Source organism: Quercus suber, unplaced genomic scaffold, assembly GCF_002906115.3.
Source record: "Quercus suber isolate HL8 unplaced genomic scaffold, Cork oak 2.0 scaffold_80, whole genome shotgun sequence".
Taxonomy (NCBI): domain Eukaryota; kingdom Viridiplantae; phylum Streptophyta; class Magnoliopsida; order Fagales; family Fagaceae; genus Quercus; species Quercus suber.
This window is the reverse complement of record NW_027069545.1, coordinates 789,729-806,559: the sequence shown is the minus strand read 5'-3', so window position 1 is coordinate 806,559 and position 16,831 is coordinate 789,729. Positions and strand designations below refer to the sequence as shown.

General features: G+C 34.1%; 2 protein-coding genes across 2 annotated transcripts; both read left to right on the top strand.

The window, feature by feature from the left end:
• Positions 1-9,220: 9,220 nt before the first annotated feature.
• LOC136067647 (universal stress protein PHOS32-like) lies at positions 9,221-9,727 on the top strand. The gene has a single exon (XM_065773818.1). The coding sequence runs from the start codon at positions 9,221-9,223 to the stop codon at positions 9,725-9,727; it is 507 nt and encodes a 168-aa protein (XP_065629890.1).
• LOC111996921 (universal stress protein PHOS34) lies at positions 9,652-16,350 on the top strand. The gene is made up of 2 exons (XM_024028962.2): positions 9,652-10,631; positions 15,959-16,350. The coding sequence occupies exons 1-2, from the start codon at positions 9,902-9,904 to the stop codon at positions 15,976-15,978; spliced, it is 750 nt and encodes a 249-aa protein (XP_023884730.1). The 5' UTR covers positions 9,652-9,901; the 3' UTR covers positions 15,979-16,350.
• Positions 16,351-16,831: the final 481 nt, after the last annotated feature.

Genomic DNA, 16,831 nt, shown 5'->3' with positions numbered 1-16,831 from the left:
CAAGTGGTTCACCCTGATCAACGTCGCCCTGCTAAGGGGTTACATCCCTATTAATGCGGTCAGAGGGGTTAGGTGAACGCATTAAGTGTGGAGGTGACAGCTTGCTCTGGGCTTGTCCCTTTCCAAAATTATCCTTAGTATGCCGAGGACGAAGAGGTCCTCGACGTGGATCCAAAAAAGAGTCTCTCCCTAATTTAGCCTCGGATGGTCATCCTTCCTCGGCGTGGGCCTTGGGCCTACTACACGATGGGCTGAGGCTATAAGGCCCACGGGCCCCACAATACTCTTTTATTAAGCCCAAATAATAAATATTGTTGACAATTTTTTACATTTTTCATAAAAATGATATCAAAACTTTTCTCTTATGGTCTATTAACAATTATTTTTATTATAGTTTATTAACAATTACTCTAAAGGCATCTAATAACATGAACAATTTTTTATTTAGTCTTAAGTTTTCATACCTTTTATTTGGTTCGTATTTTTTTTAACTTATTGTAATTTTGGTTCTTACTAACATTTCACTTACAAAAACCGCTATTTTTAAACTACTAGTCAATACATTAGAGGATTTTGAGTCTAAAATAGTGTCAATTTTAAGAAGCACATACTGGAATTTGAAGAGTCCCTTTGCCAGGCTGGATTTTGAGTCACTTCGCAACTCAAGCCAAGTCATGAGTGACCTACGAAACTCTTTACCTAGATCTTTTTTAGTGTGTTTTTTCTCATACCTTTACCAACACTATATAAGCCCTCATTACGTACCAAATTGTAAAGAGTTTTTCCAAGAAACTTTTGAGAGAGAAAACCCTAGCTAAACTCTTAAGAGTTAGAAATTGTATACCCACAATCATCTACACCATTTTCTCTAAAGTTTTCCTTTACTCCTACCTCTCCATCTACACATTCTTAAGAGGTTCATAGCTTAAACACTTACCTCATCTAATCTAAGTGTTGAGAGAAGTTTTGGTGCATAGGGGAAGCACTGGAAGAAGCCATTGAGTGGCGGATGCAATTTGGAGCTAATCGTGGGATCCAAATAACTAGTGAAAACATGGCTTCGTGAAGCCTGTTAATAGTTGGAACTTGAAGGGTTCAAATACATTGGGCAAATTAGGCTTGGAGAGTTTTTTTTGATATTCGTGTACTCCAACTTTATTCACTAGTGGATCGATTTCGGTTTGGAAGTCCGTGGTGAGGTTTTTCGTCGAGTACTTCAGTTTCCTCTTCGATAACACGTCTCGGTGTTATCATGTGTTTGCATTTCTCTTCATTACTCTTTAAGCTTTACATTTATTGTACATGCTTATGCCTTAGGGTAGTGTTCTAGTTTTATTATGACTCATTTACTCTTGTTCCGCAATTAAGTTAGAGTAAAAGTAATCAAACCGTAATTTAAAATTGGGGATTTAAATTTGCTATAGTGTTTCACACTATTTGAGCTTTCATTTACAAAAGTTTAGGGACCAAAAAAAAAAAAAAAAAAAATTCAATTTTAGGGATGAAAACAAACTTCTTGTAAAGCTTAGGAATGAATTTTAGCCTAATTTATTTGATTATCAAATAGTTACAACAATGATGGAAGAATTATTTGTATCATAGTTCTCCTCATAAAGGAGAGCACATTGTCACTAAATCAAAACTACAGCGCTCTTAAATAAATACGTAATTAATAAATACAATAAATGACAAAATAGCTTCTGTCTAGTTAAGGCCATTATTAGTTTACCTTACCAACTTTTCTTACATTCTTGTATTCTGGATTATGGTAAAATATAAAAAGACCCCTTCCGATTTGGGTCAGTTGCAAACTGATACTTTATGTTATCAATTTTGTCTTATTGGCCTCTGAAATTTAAAATTGTTCAAATTGACTCACCCATATCAATTACGTGCATGTGTTATTTTTAAATGATTTTTTTTTTTAGTAAAGAGGTCATGTGCACACCAAGTTGCCATTGGGAAAATTCTTAAAACTCAGGGATCAATAATTCAAATGTGATAGAACACGGGATTAGTTTGCAACTAATCCAAACCCTAAGGGGTCTTTTTTGGCCTTTGGATTAAATGGCAACTTTGCAAGTTTAAAACCTCTTGTTGCCATCCAAATTAACAGAAAATGACATAAATACAAATTTATTTTTGTTAAGGGTTTCTGGAAAGTGAAAAAAATTAATTGTATTTATTATTCATTATCATGAGCCCTTAGGGAACTTTTTAATAGGAGCCCTAAATTTAATTATTATATATAGCACGTTAAAGTTTACTACTAAACATTACATCTTTAAACTAAGGATTGAGCCATACGCTATAACAATAGGATGTTTGAAAGTCCGAATTGAAATTATCAAAGATTTAATATTTGTATAAAACTCAGCTAATGAGATTTGTATAATTGAACAGTAAGCTTTCTATAGTAAAAAAAAAAAAATGAATTATTTCATTAGAGAAGTAACATTGTGAAAGATCATGGATTTACCTGTTGCATTAATATAATGGATTGAGCCATACGCTAAACAATAGGATGTTGAAATTCCCAGTTGTAATCACCAAAGACCTTTGGCTTGTATTGCGCTCAGCTCTTAAGGTTTGTATAAATGAGTAGTAAGTTTTTCTTTTTAAATAAACATATATGTTATTCCTTTAGAAACATTGTAAGAGGATATGGAATTATTGTTGCATTAATAAAAACTTTAATAGGGGGAGTGTCATTTTGATAAACCTCAAGAGAGATTGGTGTGATTAACTCTCTTAATTTTATTTTGAACACAAGCCGAGTTTGAGTTCATCATCGAGTTAGATTATTTGTGCAAGCTTAATTTTTTTTTTCTTCCTTTTGCGAACAAACTCAAGCTTGTTCACAAGATATTTGATTAATTTTTTTCTCATATAAATTAAACATTAGGACTGAAATTCCTTATCCCTAAACAAATCTATTCTTATAATAATAACTAATAATAATTGAAATTATATTTTTAGAGTTAACTATAGAATAATTTTCTTAAATGTATGTATAAAAATTAGAATCAACAACTTTTTTATTAAAAATATACATAAAGTTACCTAAGAAATTTATATTTACGAGTAAATTACAAATAATAATTTGACATTTTACAAACTTATTCACAAATTCATATTTTTCAATCTTATATCTATATATGTATATTTCATACATGAATATATATAAACATAATATTATATAGACTCAAATCAAGCTTCAGACTTACGAGTTTGTTCACCAATATATTATTACATTTAACCCAACTTGTTAAATAATCAAACTTAAAATTAAGGTTGTGTTTGATATATCTATTAAAAAAAAAAAGCTTGGCCAAAACCAATATTTTTATAAAAGAGATAGTTACATATTAGCCATTTGAGGTTAGGTTCGATTTTACTCTGCCTTCTTACGATTTAAAAGCTAACACTTTATCCACTTAGGGTATATTCTATTAAACAACAATAACTCACCTGGCTTTTCCGTTTAAAAAAAAAAATTAATAGAAAAAACGTAAGATAAAACAGATGAAAAAGCTAGGTTTGAAGAACATTTTGATGCACCTTTATAAGACATTTCTGGCTATAGAGCTCGGGCTCCTTAGCTTACTCTTTCCAGATTACTTCAGTGGTAGCTTCTTAACCGCGTCAAATAGAACCTCAACAAGCCATTATTTTCAAGGTTGTTTGGCGAATATCTCGCACTCCAGCTGTGTTGCAGTACTACAACCTCTCCTCTTCTCTTGATACTATTGGCTTTGGTCCCAATATGATTGAACAATCCAGCCACTTTGCAAGGGATCCTACAACTATACCATAGCTAGCTATGGATAAGCTTTTGGCTCATAGATGATAGACCCATTGACATTTGCTTTCTATTTTGACCCCATCTTGAAACAATGGGAAACCTTACCTAATCCTCTGTTTACCATATATAACGTTGTGACTGTGTCGGGGAAAAAATCCTAAATCNGATAATTCTTCAAGCTTCTCAGAAATCGTTTATGCTACAAAGGTACAGAAATACAGTCGGAGTTCTTTGGCTCTCTCTGTCTCTGCCCCCTCTTTGGCTGAGAATAAGCATTTATTAACCAAAAGAAAACTAAAAGATGAGGATCTTCCCTTACTAGCATCACAGAAAACATACAAAGAACACAACCAAAAGGTATGGATCTAAAGACGTTACACAATGAAGAAGCCACTTGGGATGGATTTTGAGCCAAACTATTGGTACATCCGCCGTTGTCAATTTGTCATAATACCCCAAACTTATAATTCCTAGACTCTAGACACAACTTTTTGGTTTTATCTACAGTCTTGCATCAGTTTCCAATTGCAAAATTTTAATTTCTTCTTCAATCAACCATAAGATTTATTCAATTTAAGAACCACTTTAGTAAATGACTGCCTAAACACTTGATGAATTTTACCTAAAATGACATTCTCAGAAAAGAAACCTACAAAATTACACAATCCTCGATCCTAAAACAATTTTCATATCCATAAAACTTAGTGGCCAATACAGAAAGTAAAAGATTTTAGCTTCAGTTATCTTTCCAATTCTGTCAGCAACACAACACAAAAGCACAATCAAGAAGCATCAAATCTAAATCTAACAAAATTTGATTAATAAAGCAATCTAAAGAGTACCCTATATTTAGCCTCAATTTGTGGTTTTCTCTAGAGTCACAGCATTCAATTAATCACACAAAAAGGGGCGATCGCAAACTAGCTAGTGCCAGAGAATATATATTTAAGATTTTATTTGCCTCCAAGTATTGATGAGATAAAGTTTCTTATAATACCGAAACATTTATATGTATTTATGCTGTTATCATATCTCTATAATAAAGGAACTACTTAGAAGTTAGAACGTATAAGGGCTTACAAGTAATTAAAATTTGCCCGGTACATTCTTCAGCATTGTGTGCTTATCAATTTGTGAGTAGTTTGTTGAATTTCCTGATAAGTTATCCATTCTTAATCATTTTTTGCCTAATAATTTTACCATTGTTATGTGAAAATTTCATACAAGCCAGTCAAATATTAGTGAATAAGATACTGAAAACTACCAGGTAGGATTTAAAAGGGTAAGAAAAGAAAAAGAAGAATCAGGAAAAGTGTTTGTTTGGAACTGGGCTTGCCAAGAAAATATATATACTTGCTTTGACCATTGGTTCAATACCCAGTGGAAATTAAGGTCTAGTACAACTAATCAGCTAATGCCCAAAAGAATCAATCAAAACCTAGAACATTAAACCGCAAAGAAATTAGCTCTTTTTTTTTTTTTTTCCAAGCAGGGCAACTACTATGATGCAAATGACATACATTTGACACAAAGGAATTTCATTGACGAACTTATAGGCACGCAAGTTTAACAATTCACCAATCAAAAACCATACTTTTCATTATTAAAAGAACACACACATACGCACACAACCAAAACGAGCTTAATTCAGCTAATATAACCCAAACACCAATTTTCACCGAATATAACGCATCAGCTAATGCCCAAAGAAATCAATCAAAATTTAGAACATTAAACCGCGACGAAAACTAGCATTTCATGCAAGCAAGTTTAGCAGTTCACCAATCAAAACCCAAGCTTGATTCAACCAATCATACAAACTATGAATTGCACAAAAATTAACATGAAAACTAGCAAAAAAAAACTCCGTGCTGCACTAAAATTGAAGTAGAATACTGAGAGAGGGGACCTTTGGATGTCTTTCTTTTGAGAGAGGAGGCATTCGAGAATGCATTCTTTGCAGAAGACGTGGCCCTTTTGGCAACACAAGGGGTCGATGAAGGGCTTGAGACAGAGAGAACAAGCATCGAAGGGCTTGATCGAGTCCTTGCCGAGCCTCTCGCTCTGCGTACCGTACCCTAGCTTTCGCTTCTCGTCGTACGTGAAGAACGCGAGGTCGTTGTTGTTCTTCGAATGCCTCTGAGGCATTTTTTCTCAGTCTCGAATTAGATTTTGGATTTCGATTCGATTCGAAGAAGAAGAAACCCTAGAATATTGAATCTAACGTTTTGTGAAACAGTGAAGAGTGAAATCTACAAATTTGTAAAAATTTGTGTACTCGGTGATTGGTTTTTAGTGCCGACTTACTGCGATGGATCTGATATTTGCTCCAGTGGGCTAAAAGCCCAACTCGGATTTGGACAGTTTTAGGTATGGGCCGGGTGCAGCCTAAGGATAGGAATTACGGCCTCGTATCCAAATTGTTTGTCGTGTTTAAAAAAATCTATTTTTTTTAATTAATACTTTGTTTTTTTATCATAGTTATTCAACCCTTGGACATTGAGTCAAAGATTTGGTCTACGAGTTAGGTCACTCTTGATAGAATTGTAAAATTAAATATAATATAAAATAAAATAAAAAATATATAAATTTGAGAAATCATAACATAAATCTGTAAATTTATAAAATAAGCATATGGTTAAATTAAACTAACTGTTACAATTCAAAATCAACTTCTTCTTTTCCACAAAAAAAAAAAAAAAAAAAACCCAACTTCTTTAAAATTCACAAGTTGTTGGATATTTTTATAAAAATATTGTATTTTATTTTAATAGACATTTATGTGAATTGAAGAAATCAATTATCCCTTAGGGTCCGTTTGATTGAAGATGTGGAAAAGTTGGAAGATAAAAAATTGTTAGAGGATGGAAAAGTGAGAGGATAGAAAAAATTTTGATTTCCCTCTTTTTTGTTGGGGGTGGAAAAGTGGGGGATAGAAAAAATGAGTTTATATAAATTTACTCATATACTCTTGTTAAAAAAAGATGCCCAATTAAAACCAAAAAAAAAAGTAATCACCAAATTTTTTTTTTTTTAAATCACTTCTAAATAAAAACAAAAAACAAAAAAAATTTTAAAAAAACACAAAAAAAAGAAAAAAAAAAAAAAAAAAAGAGCACGTACACTTGATGCCCACCCAAAAAAAAAAAAAAAAAAAAAAGTGGAGGCAACATCCAAAAGGGAGGAAAAAAAATAGTAAAAAAAGTGAATAAGAGCAACGTATGGATAAAGCCCATGTGCAAGTACACATGAGCATTTTCGTCCATTAAGAAACTCCATTTTATTCTTTTAGTTTTCTCTCTATTTTGGGGAGAAAACGTTTTGATGGGTCCAGGGGTAATACACCTGGGCCCTACCATTTATTTTCTTTCCTCTTCATCTAATCAAGCACACTTTAAAAAAGTTTTCCTTCTCATTTTCTCTCCAAAGTTTTTTATTTACCATATTTCACTTCCAAACAAACACACCCTTAATGTATTTAAATTTGAATAGCTTTTGTTAATGGTTTTTAGTTTAGAAAATTTTTGAACATTAACGTGATGTTTAATACCATCATTGTCAACATATTTAGTTGTATTACGGCTAAAATGGGCTTTTGCCCCTTTTGTCTAAAAAATGTAGTAAAATGCCTATATTTTGAAACTCAATTTTCTAAAAATCGTGTTTTACACTGAAACTCGATTTTTAAAAAATCGAGTTATAGGTAATCAAATTTAAAAAAAAAAAAAAAAATTTATGGAACTTGAGTTCCATGTGAATTTTTCCAAATAACTCGATTTTCTAAAAATCGTGTTTCAAAACACAGACATTTTACTAGATAGTTTCAAAATATGAGCATTTTACTACATCTTTTAGGCGAAAGAGGCAAATGTCCATTTTGGCCAATGAAACAAAGAACAAAGAGAGTTGGACCTTTGGATGTCTTTCTTTTGAGCAAGGAGTAATTTGAGTTTTGTATTCCTGCTTGTAGACTTTTCTTTTTAAACTCACGATTTCATTTTTCATTCCATTATTGTATTTACATTATGAAAGAAAAAGGGAGGAGCTCCTTAAATGTAAAGAAACCCATTTTTACATTAGTCGTCCATTAGGCCTTGAATTGCAATTAGTTCAACACGTAAAATTATTTGTGGTCTAGAAAAGAAAAGTTTAAATTCCAATTAAAGCAAAAAAATCAATTAATTTACTTGCTCATTTCGACACTGATAATACATTGTAATTATTATGAAATAGACACATAAATTCAAATATATCATATCTCAAAAAAAAAAAAAAAACAAACAACAACGACAACAACAACAACATTTTACTAGTCTTTTCCCCAAACCATCCCCCTCCTAAAAAAAAAAAGTGTAATTTTTTTTTCTAGAAACATTTTTCTTTAGAGTATCAAAAAACGTAATTATGATAAGTGATAATTTATGTTTCTTATGGTTATTATTATTATTATTTTATTTAGAATGTTAGAAAATGTTTCTTACGTTATACATTAATAGTTTTTTCATATTTTTTGTGTCATTGCAAAATAATTCCATTTTTGGTGTTTTATAATTTATATAATTATTATAATTTTAAGAACCAAATAAACACATAAAAGAAGGGTAATGCAGTCCCAATAAAAGCGCGCACACATAAAAATAAAACTACTTTAAGAACATATTTTAGTTAATAAAAATAAATTAAGTAAAATATTATTTTAGTTCCTTTTGAATAAAATACTATTTTCAATTGTTTAAGAACCAAATAAGACATTTTTAACTTATAAAAAAAAAAAAAGACATTTTTAAAATTTAAAGATTTAAATAATATTCAATCAAAAATATTTAAGGATGATTACTTTATAATTTATTTTTTTGAAGACACTAAAATTAAAAGAAAAACAATACAAAAATAAATAATTATAATTTTGAGAAACAAAGAAATGCATACAAGAGAAAGGGAATGTGATCCTAACAAGAGTGCACACACCAAAAATAATAATAATAATAAATAAAAAACATATTTTAGTTAATAAAAATATTTATGGTTTATTACTTTGTAATTTATTTTTTCAAAAGCACTATATAAAAAAAAAAAAAAAAAGAACAATACAAAAATAAATTTAAAAAAAAAAAAAAGGAAAAAAGACAAAATCATGTAAATGGATAAAATCGCTGACAGTGCTGTCCTGATACTTTTTCTCGAACGCGTCGCCCCATCTCCATCTTCAACGACAGTTTCTCCTTCGTACATTGAATATTGATTGATACATAGAGAACCAAAAACCAAAAACAGAAAAACGCAACAAAATCATTCTTTCAGTTTCAGCCCCTAAAACCCAAAACAAATATTCCTTTCCTTTTCACCCTCTCTCTCACTCTCTCTCTCTCAAATCACAATACCAAAAAAGCTAAAACTAGTAGAAAAAAAAAAAAAATGGCTTCACCGAAACGCGTAACGGAATCGGAGGCGCGAACCGCAACGGCAATAACGGTCCAACCGTCTTCCCCGCGATTTCCTCTCGGCGAAACCGATCGCAAGATCGGCATAGCCGTCGATCTCAGCGACGAGAGCGCATTCGCCGTCCGATGGGCCGTTCTCAATTACCTCCGCCGCGGCGACACCGTGATCCTCCTCCACGTCCGCTCCACCAACGTCCTCTACGGCGCCGATTGGGGAGCCATTGAAGAAGCCGGATCGGCAAAGTCGCAGCAGAAACTCGAGGACGATTTCGACGCGTTCACCACCAGCAAAGCCAACGATCTGGCTCAGCCGCTCGTGGAGGCGCAGATTCCGTTCAAGATCCACATCGTGAAGGATCACGACATGAAGGAGAGGCTTTGCCTTGAGGTTGAGAGGCTCGGGCTCNTGATACTTTTTCTCGAACGCGTCGCCCCATCTCCATCTTCAACGACAGTTTCTCCTTCGTACATTGAATATTGATTGATACATAGAGAACCCAAAAACCAAAAACAGAAAAACGCAACAAAATCATTCTTTCAGTTTCAGCCCCTAAAACCCAAAACAAATATTCCTTTCCTTTTCACCCTCTCTCTCACTCTCTCTCTCTCAAATCACAATACCAAAAAAGCTAAAACTAGTAGAAAAAAAAAAAAAATGGCTTCACCGAAACGCGTAACGGAATCGGAGGCGCGAACCGCAACGGCAATAACGGTCCAACCGTCTTCCCCGCGATTTCCTCTCGGCGAAACCGATCGCAAGATCGGCATAGCCGTCGATCTCAGCGACGAGAGCGCATTCGCCGTCCGATGGGCCGTTCTCAATTACCTCCGCCGCGGCGACACCGTGATCCTCCTCCACGTCCGCTCCACCAACGTCCTCTACGGCGCCGATTGGGGAGCCATTGAAGAAGCCGGATCGGCAAAGTCGCAGCAGAAACTCGAGGACGATTTCGACGCGTTCACCACCAGCAAAGCCAACGATCTGGCTCAGCCGCTCGTGGAGGCGCAGATTCCGTTCAAGATCCACATCGTGAAGGATCACGACATGAAGGAGAGGCTTTGCCTTGAGGTTGAGAGGCTCGGGCTCAGCACCGTCGTTACGGGGAGCCGTGGCTTCGGCGCTTCTCGCCGGAACAGCAAGTCGCGGCTCGGTAGCGTTAGCGATTACTGCGTTCATCACTGTGTTTGTCCCGTCGTCGTGGTGAGGTTTCCTGAAGAAAAGGATGAAGATGAGGATGTGAATGAGAATGAGAATGAGAATGTGAATGGGAATGGGAATGGGAATGGGAATGGGAATGTGAATGTGAATGTGAATTCTCATTCGCGTGGAAAATCTGCTGCGGAAGATGAGCTGGAGTACCATGACGCACTGGATAAGCAATCTGGTACTTCTCTCTCTCTCTCTCTCTCTCTCTCTCTCTCTCTCTCTTTGTTTGGTACATTTTACATTTTTTTTAAAAAAAAAATGGTATAGATTTGATTGTTTGTGAATGAATCAATAATTATGATATGTTAGATTGTAGAAGCTAATGGATTTGCTTTATAATTTTGGTTTGAGTATTTAATCCAATGCTTAATTTTCTATTTAAAGGTTATGATTTGATGACTAATATCACAAAGAATTAAAATTTATGAAAAAAAAAAAAAGGATAAATTTTTTTCATCATTCTCATCATTTCAAATGGGGAGTATCCTAACGCGTATTGTTTTCAAGCTGAAGCATTGCTTTTATTGTTCTTATGTTGTTAACATATTGTGCGTGGTGATCGGCGTTCAATTGTGACATTGTTTATTGATTTGTTTTCCCTGTGTTTTGGAATGCCTTTGTTTGTTTGTTTTTGTGATGATTATGTTTCTTTGATATCGGTGGAATCATAAGGGCTAATAGCAATTTGAACTCCATTTTTAGTGCAGAATGGTTCTATTCTAGAGCATGATATATATATATATATATATGTAGCAATTTGAACTCTAGCAGTATATATATATATATATATATCAATTTGAACTCTAATTGTAGTGCAGAACAGTTGTATTCTCGAGCTTTCTGTGTCTAACATTTTGTTTCAGCAAATGTAGATTGCATATATGTATGGGTCACAATCAAAGTACACCTGGTGTAACTCATGTTTTGTTTACAATTTTATAATAGAAAAAACTTGAAATTTAAATATTTTGAGATGGCATAGTTATTGATCTTAGATGATCTTCATATTTTACATTCATGGAGGGTATATGGAGGTAACATAATCCAATGGCGGGTTTGCCAAAAACCATGGGAGTCCTAAACAGTTAATACTTTTTGAACTTTCTATGAAGTTTGTTATTCCTTTAATGAAAAGTATTGAAAATGATTGTTTTGTTTCTAAACTTTCTCCTTAATAATTAAACAAAATTTTGAAGTGTCTCCTTGTCAACGTTATGAGGTGTGTTTAGTTGCAGACATTTTTTGCCAAAGTCTATCATTTCAGGATGTGAAACATCATGACACCCGTGTATTGAGGATTTTGTTCAGTTTGGTCTTTTCCGCATCATATTTTCCTTCTCAATGTACTTTGTTGTGTGTACTCTGAAGTGCCATATTTGGCAAATGCCTGATACATGTATTTTACTTGAATGGCATGATAATAAATTCAAAGCCTCAAATGTTTTTTCTCTCCCCCTTTTTTTATTGTTTAAAATTTACTTTTCAGACATCATGTTAATCTCACAGTTTAAATCATATTATTTCAACTTTTTTTTAGAGAAGTATGTCATTCCAAAAGAAGAACATCATGGCACCCTTTATTCCACATTGAGTTCACATTTCTGTTAGTGTGTGTTTCAGGGCACTTCTATTTGGATGTATTTTGTTATCTTCTCTGAACTTCTACTTCTTCTTCTTTTTTTCTTTTTTCTTTTTTTTTTTTTTTGTGTGTGTGTGTGTATTAGCTGGTATATAAATTTATTTATTTATTTATATTTTTTTGGAGGATGAGGTCATGGGTCAAGATTTCTTTTTTCTTTTTTTTTTTTTTTGTGTGTGTGTGTGTATTAGCTGGTATATAAATTTATTTATTTATTTATATTTTTTTGGAGGATGAGGTCATGGGTCAAGACCCTTTTTTTTTTTTTCCTTGAAATAAAACTCCAAGTTCAAGCTTCAATTACAACCACCAATTTTAAGCTTTCAGGCTCTCATTCGATCTTAGTTTTTAATGCATCAAGTTAGAGACTGAGTCAATTTTCAAGTTTTGAGCTTCCATATCTAACATTGATCATTCATTCATTCTAGTTTAAGCCAATTGAACTTCTGGAGCGTTAGGTATACCTATATTACTTCTTGGTACTCTAATTCTCTTATTTACCTTTTAGGGGTTGAATATATGTTTTGCTCATGTTGATTCCAAAAGTGATAATTAATGCTTATATATGCATCTTTACAGAGATTAATAAAGCCCCACTTTGGGAAAAAAATTAAATGCTTTCATTGAAATCAGTGTAGTCAAAGGCGTTTGAGGCGCTCGCCTAGGCGCCCAGGCGAGGCGAGGCGCCAGAAAAGCGCCTCAAAGGCACTGAGGCGAGGCGCCTTTAGTGAGGCGCTCGCCTCTGGAGCCTAGGCGCTCGCCCAGAAAATTTTTGTTAGGCGAGAGGCGAGCGCCTGAGAGAAGTTTGCAATTTAAAGGCTGTAATGGCATGTTTTGTAAATTTAAAGAGGTGTATGGATGGTTTTAAAACTTTTACCTCAGTGGGGATGAGCTGTCACCCACTATATCAAATAAAACAAAAGCATAAATCAAAAGATAAAACAAAAGAACCAAGAAGAAATTTCGGGAACACTCCTCTTCATACACTTTCAGAGCAAGCAGTGGGTATTTTGTCTTCTTCTCGGCAGTCAACCAAAGTCAGGTAATATTTTCCCACTCTTTTAGTTTTTTTTTTTTTACACTTTTTTTTTCCTGAGTTCTCTCTCACTGCGACACTGCTTTGGTATTTTTTTCGCCCTTTTCTCTTCTCTGTTGGACTCTCTGTCTCCAGCAATGAACCTCTCTGTTTTTTCCCCCTTACCCTTCTCCCTTGTACTCTATCTCCAGCAACTCTTCCTTCTCTGTTTTTTCTCTGTTTTTTTTTCCTTCAGCCTTCTCTAGTCTGGCTGTCTTACAGCAACTCTCCCCTGTCTTTTTCTTTATTTTCTTTTCCTGTATTTTTCCCTTTTCTCGAACTCATTACTTCCCTCAATTTTTAGAGCTTAAACCATAGTAAATGATACATAGCTAGCTTAATATAGAATACTAGATTCCAAACAAAATCAAGGGCAAGCTCAAAGGCCTCAACATCACAACTAAATATTGAAGAGGAAGATGCTGATTCTGATGAGACCGAGGAAGAGAATGTTGATGGTTATTAATCTGGTTCAAGTGGCTTTGAAAATGATGGAAACTTGAGTGAAGAGTCTGATGATGACCTTTAGATTAAAACTAACAACCACATTCAGGCTATTAAATAGGCTAATAGGCAGAATGTTCAATCTTCAAATGCTTTTAATATATATATTTTTTGTGGAGGATGAGGTCATGGGTCAAGAACCTTTTTTTTTTTTTTTTCCCTTGAAACACAACTCCAAGTTCAAGCTTCAATTACAACCACCAATTTTAAGCTTTCAGGCTCTCATTCGATCTTAGTTTTTAATGCATCAAGTTAGAGACTGAGTCAATTTTCAAGTTTTGAGCTTCCATATCTAACATTGATCATTCTAGTTTAAGCCAATTGAACTTCTGGACCGTTAGGTATACCTATATTACTTCTTGGTACTCTAATTCTCTTATTTACCTTTTAGGGGTTGAATATATGTTTTGCTCATGTTGATTCCAAAAGTGATAATTAATGCTTATATATGCATCTTTACAGAGATTAATAAAGCCCCATTTTGGGAAAAAAATTAAATGCTTTCATTGAAATCTCTTTAATGGAATTCCGCTGTCTGCATGAGGGTTGTTCCTAAGAACACTTGTGTTAAATACAATTTGGCATTTAGAATTGATGTTCCTCGTTTTCCTTGATATCAGCAATTGTTTGCCACTATGTGACTCCTGTATTCTTTTTTTTTTTTTTTTGGAGAAAGTGACTCCTGCATTCTTTTTCATATTCCCTATAGGCTTTTTTCTCTTGTTCAAATATGGCTTTTGTATTTATTATTTTATTTGTAAATACTTGTTGTCAAGCATGGAGAGAGAGAGATAGAGATTCAATGGATTCAGTTCATGCTACCTACATCATGGGAGGGAAGTCTATAGAAGGTCCATCTTTAATTTAGTTGAGAGAGCAGATTCAATGGATTTAGTTCATGCTACCTAATTCATGGGAGGAGGGAAGTCTATAGAAAGGTCCGGCTTTAATTTTAGTTTGAATTTCACCTAGTAGAGGGTAAATCTTATGAATTAGAATTGTTTAAGGTGTTGAAGAAGATTTAGCACAAAACAGTTGGACTTGGTGGGCTTTGAAGTCGTAATTGTTGTTGAAGATATGCTTGTACATGGTAACCTTTCACCACAATAGATGTGATGGGTACTGTTGCCAAGCATGGAATGTTACTTATCTCATGTGGAAAATAGGAGAAAAATGGCAAATGTGCTTATGGAGTACAAAGGAGTCTGCAAAAAGAAGTTTGGTATAAAATAGGCATCCTTGAGGCACCAGGGTTCAGCTGTGGCTTATGTTCTTGGGACCATGCAAGTTGCACTTGGTAAACACAGGCTCTAAATTTGTACAGCTGGGGTGGAGTGTTAGAAATGTAGTTTCACTGTTTCTTGTTAGAGAAATGGTTAAATGCCAGTCACACTTATGGATGATCATTTTTTTATAAGTCATGCTAGTGGAAAATCATTAATTGAGGACATAAGGTGTTTGCTCATTGTTTAGTTTAGTTATGGGCAAAAGGCTCTCTTTGAGATGCTACAACAGTATCTAGCCTGCTGTGCATTGGCAGTGGGTAACTGGAGGATGAAGCATTTACAGAATGCTCAATGCTTTTGGTTACCTATTTTTTGGTAGTCTTTTGTTGTAAAAGCTGAGTATGCAGAATACAGAAGATATTATTGATATGGACAAGTGATAGAATCTCGGATGTTGTATGCTTTGTACTCTATGAGGTTGCTGTTTGTCAGGTAAGAATCTCAGAAAGCTTCAGATTAAAAAAGATTGTTTGGCAATGCTGACATTGAAGGGTTTGCTGTTGGGCCTCCTCCATAACAAAGCAGGGTTGACTAATCTTCATCAGGTTATGGTGTCTGTATATCCAAGTCTTCATGAGTTAAAGTTCCATTACGTCCTTAAGTAGTTTTCCAGGTGTAGTTCTTGACAAAAGATGAGAGCAATTCATGGGTGTTGCTGCCATCATTATAGGTGGTTTTTGAATTATCTGATTGAACGTTTTGCCTTTGCCCTTTACAATATATAGAAGCTGTTTAAGAGGATTGTGGGAACCTTTCATTTATAAGACTCTAATCATCTGTTTTTTATTTAACAAGGGTATCATTAATCATTTGATTGCCATGCTAATCATCCCTTTAGATCTCTGTAAAATGTTTGATGTAGCTTGAAAAGAGGGTTACATTTCATATGACCCTTCTCACCCCTAAAGTATCAAAGTTAATCTTTTTTCATGTGGCTGAAGTCATAAATTCTCTGCTATCCGTGAATGTTGGTATTTACACTCAGCTTTCATATATCACAGATTTGGACAAGACCTCATGAATAGATGGTGGGGATGCTGATGTTTTCATTCGAAGGTGTTTGGAAGTTGAAATACTCCTGGTTGGTGTGTAGTCATGTCTTTGTGGAAAAGTTTGGTACTGGTCTCTGTTCTTCCACCTTTTCACCCCCTTATATATCTATGAAGTTTGGAATGAAGCATGACCGATGAACTCTTTCTTGTGTTTTTAGGTCTTTGAATATGACAGGCTGCAGTTTTTTTCCTTGTTATATAATATTCTGTGTCAGCTGCCCCCTTATAGTGTGCATCCTCATGCTTTCAGTTTTTTTAACATTAACAAAAAGATATAAATTGGATATTGTTATTTGTTTTTCTAACAAAGCTTGATGTGGATCGAGTATTTCTCATGGTAATACGTGGAGTCTATAAATGAATAATTTCTTCGTGTTTCTTAAATTCGTAGTTTATAATAAAGAAAAATTAAAAGCACAAGGGAGCATGTTATTTGTTACTCTAAAGGAGCTCACACAATGCATGTAATCAGTATATGTGAGCTTACAAGAGTGTCCACTACTACTTAATGGAAAATTATGACATATGGCCTTGTAAATCAGTGGCCCATAAACACATTTCACTTTCATTTGTATGGTTATAACTCAGCTTGCAGGCCCTGCACTATACTTCTTTTTGTGTTTGTGTGTGGTGGGAGTCCACAAAAAGAACTAAAGAAGTAAGAAGAGACTTAAAACATGAAAAAAAAAAATCTTGTAACATCCAACTCAAATAGTAAGCACCTATATTCTATAGAGTAGGCTGCCGAAAATGCATGATAGGTACTCAATCATCATCTTCTATAGTCTCTATTCTAATCATCAAAACCTAGTCTCTATTCTT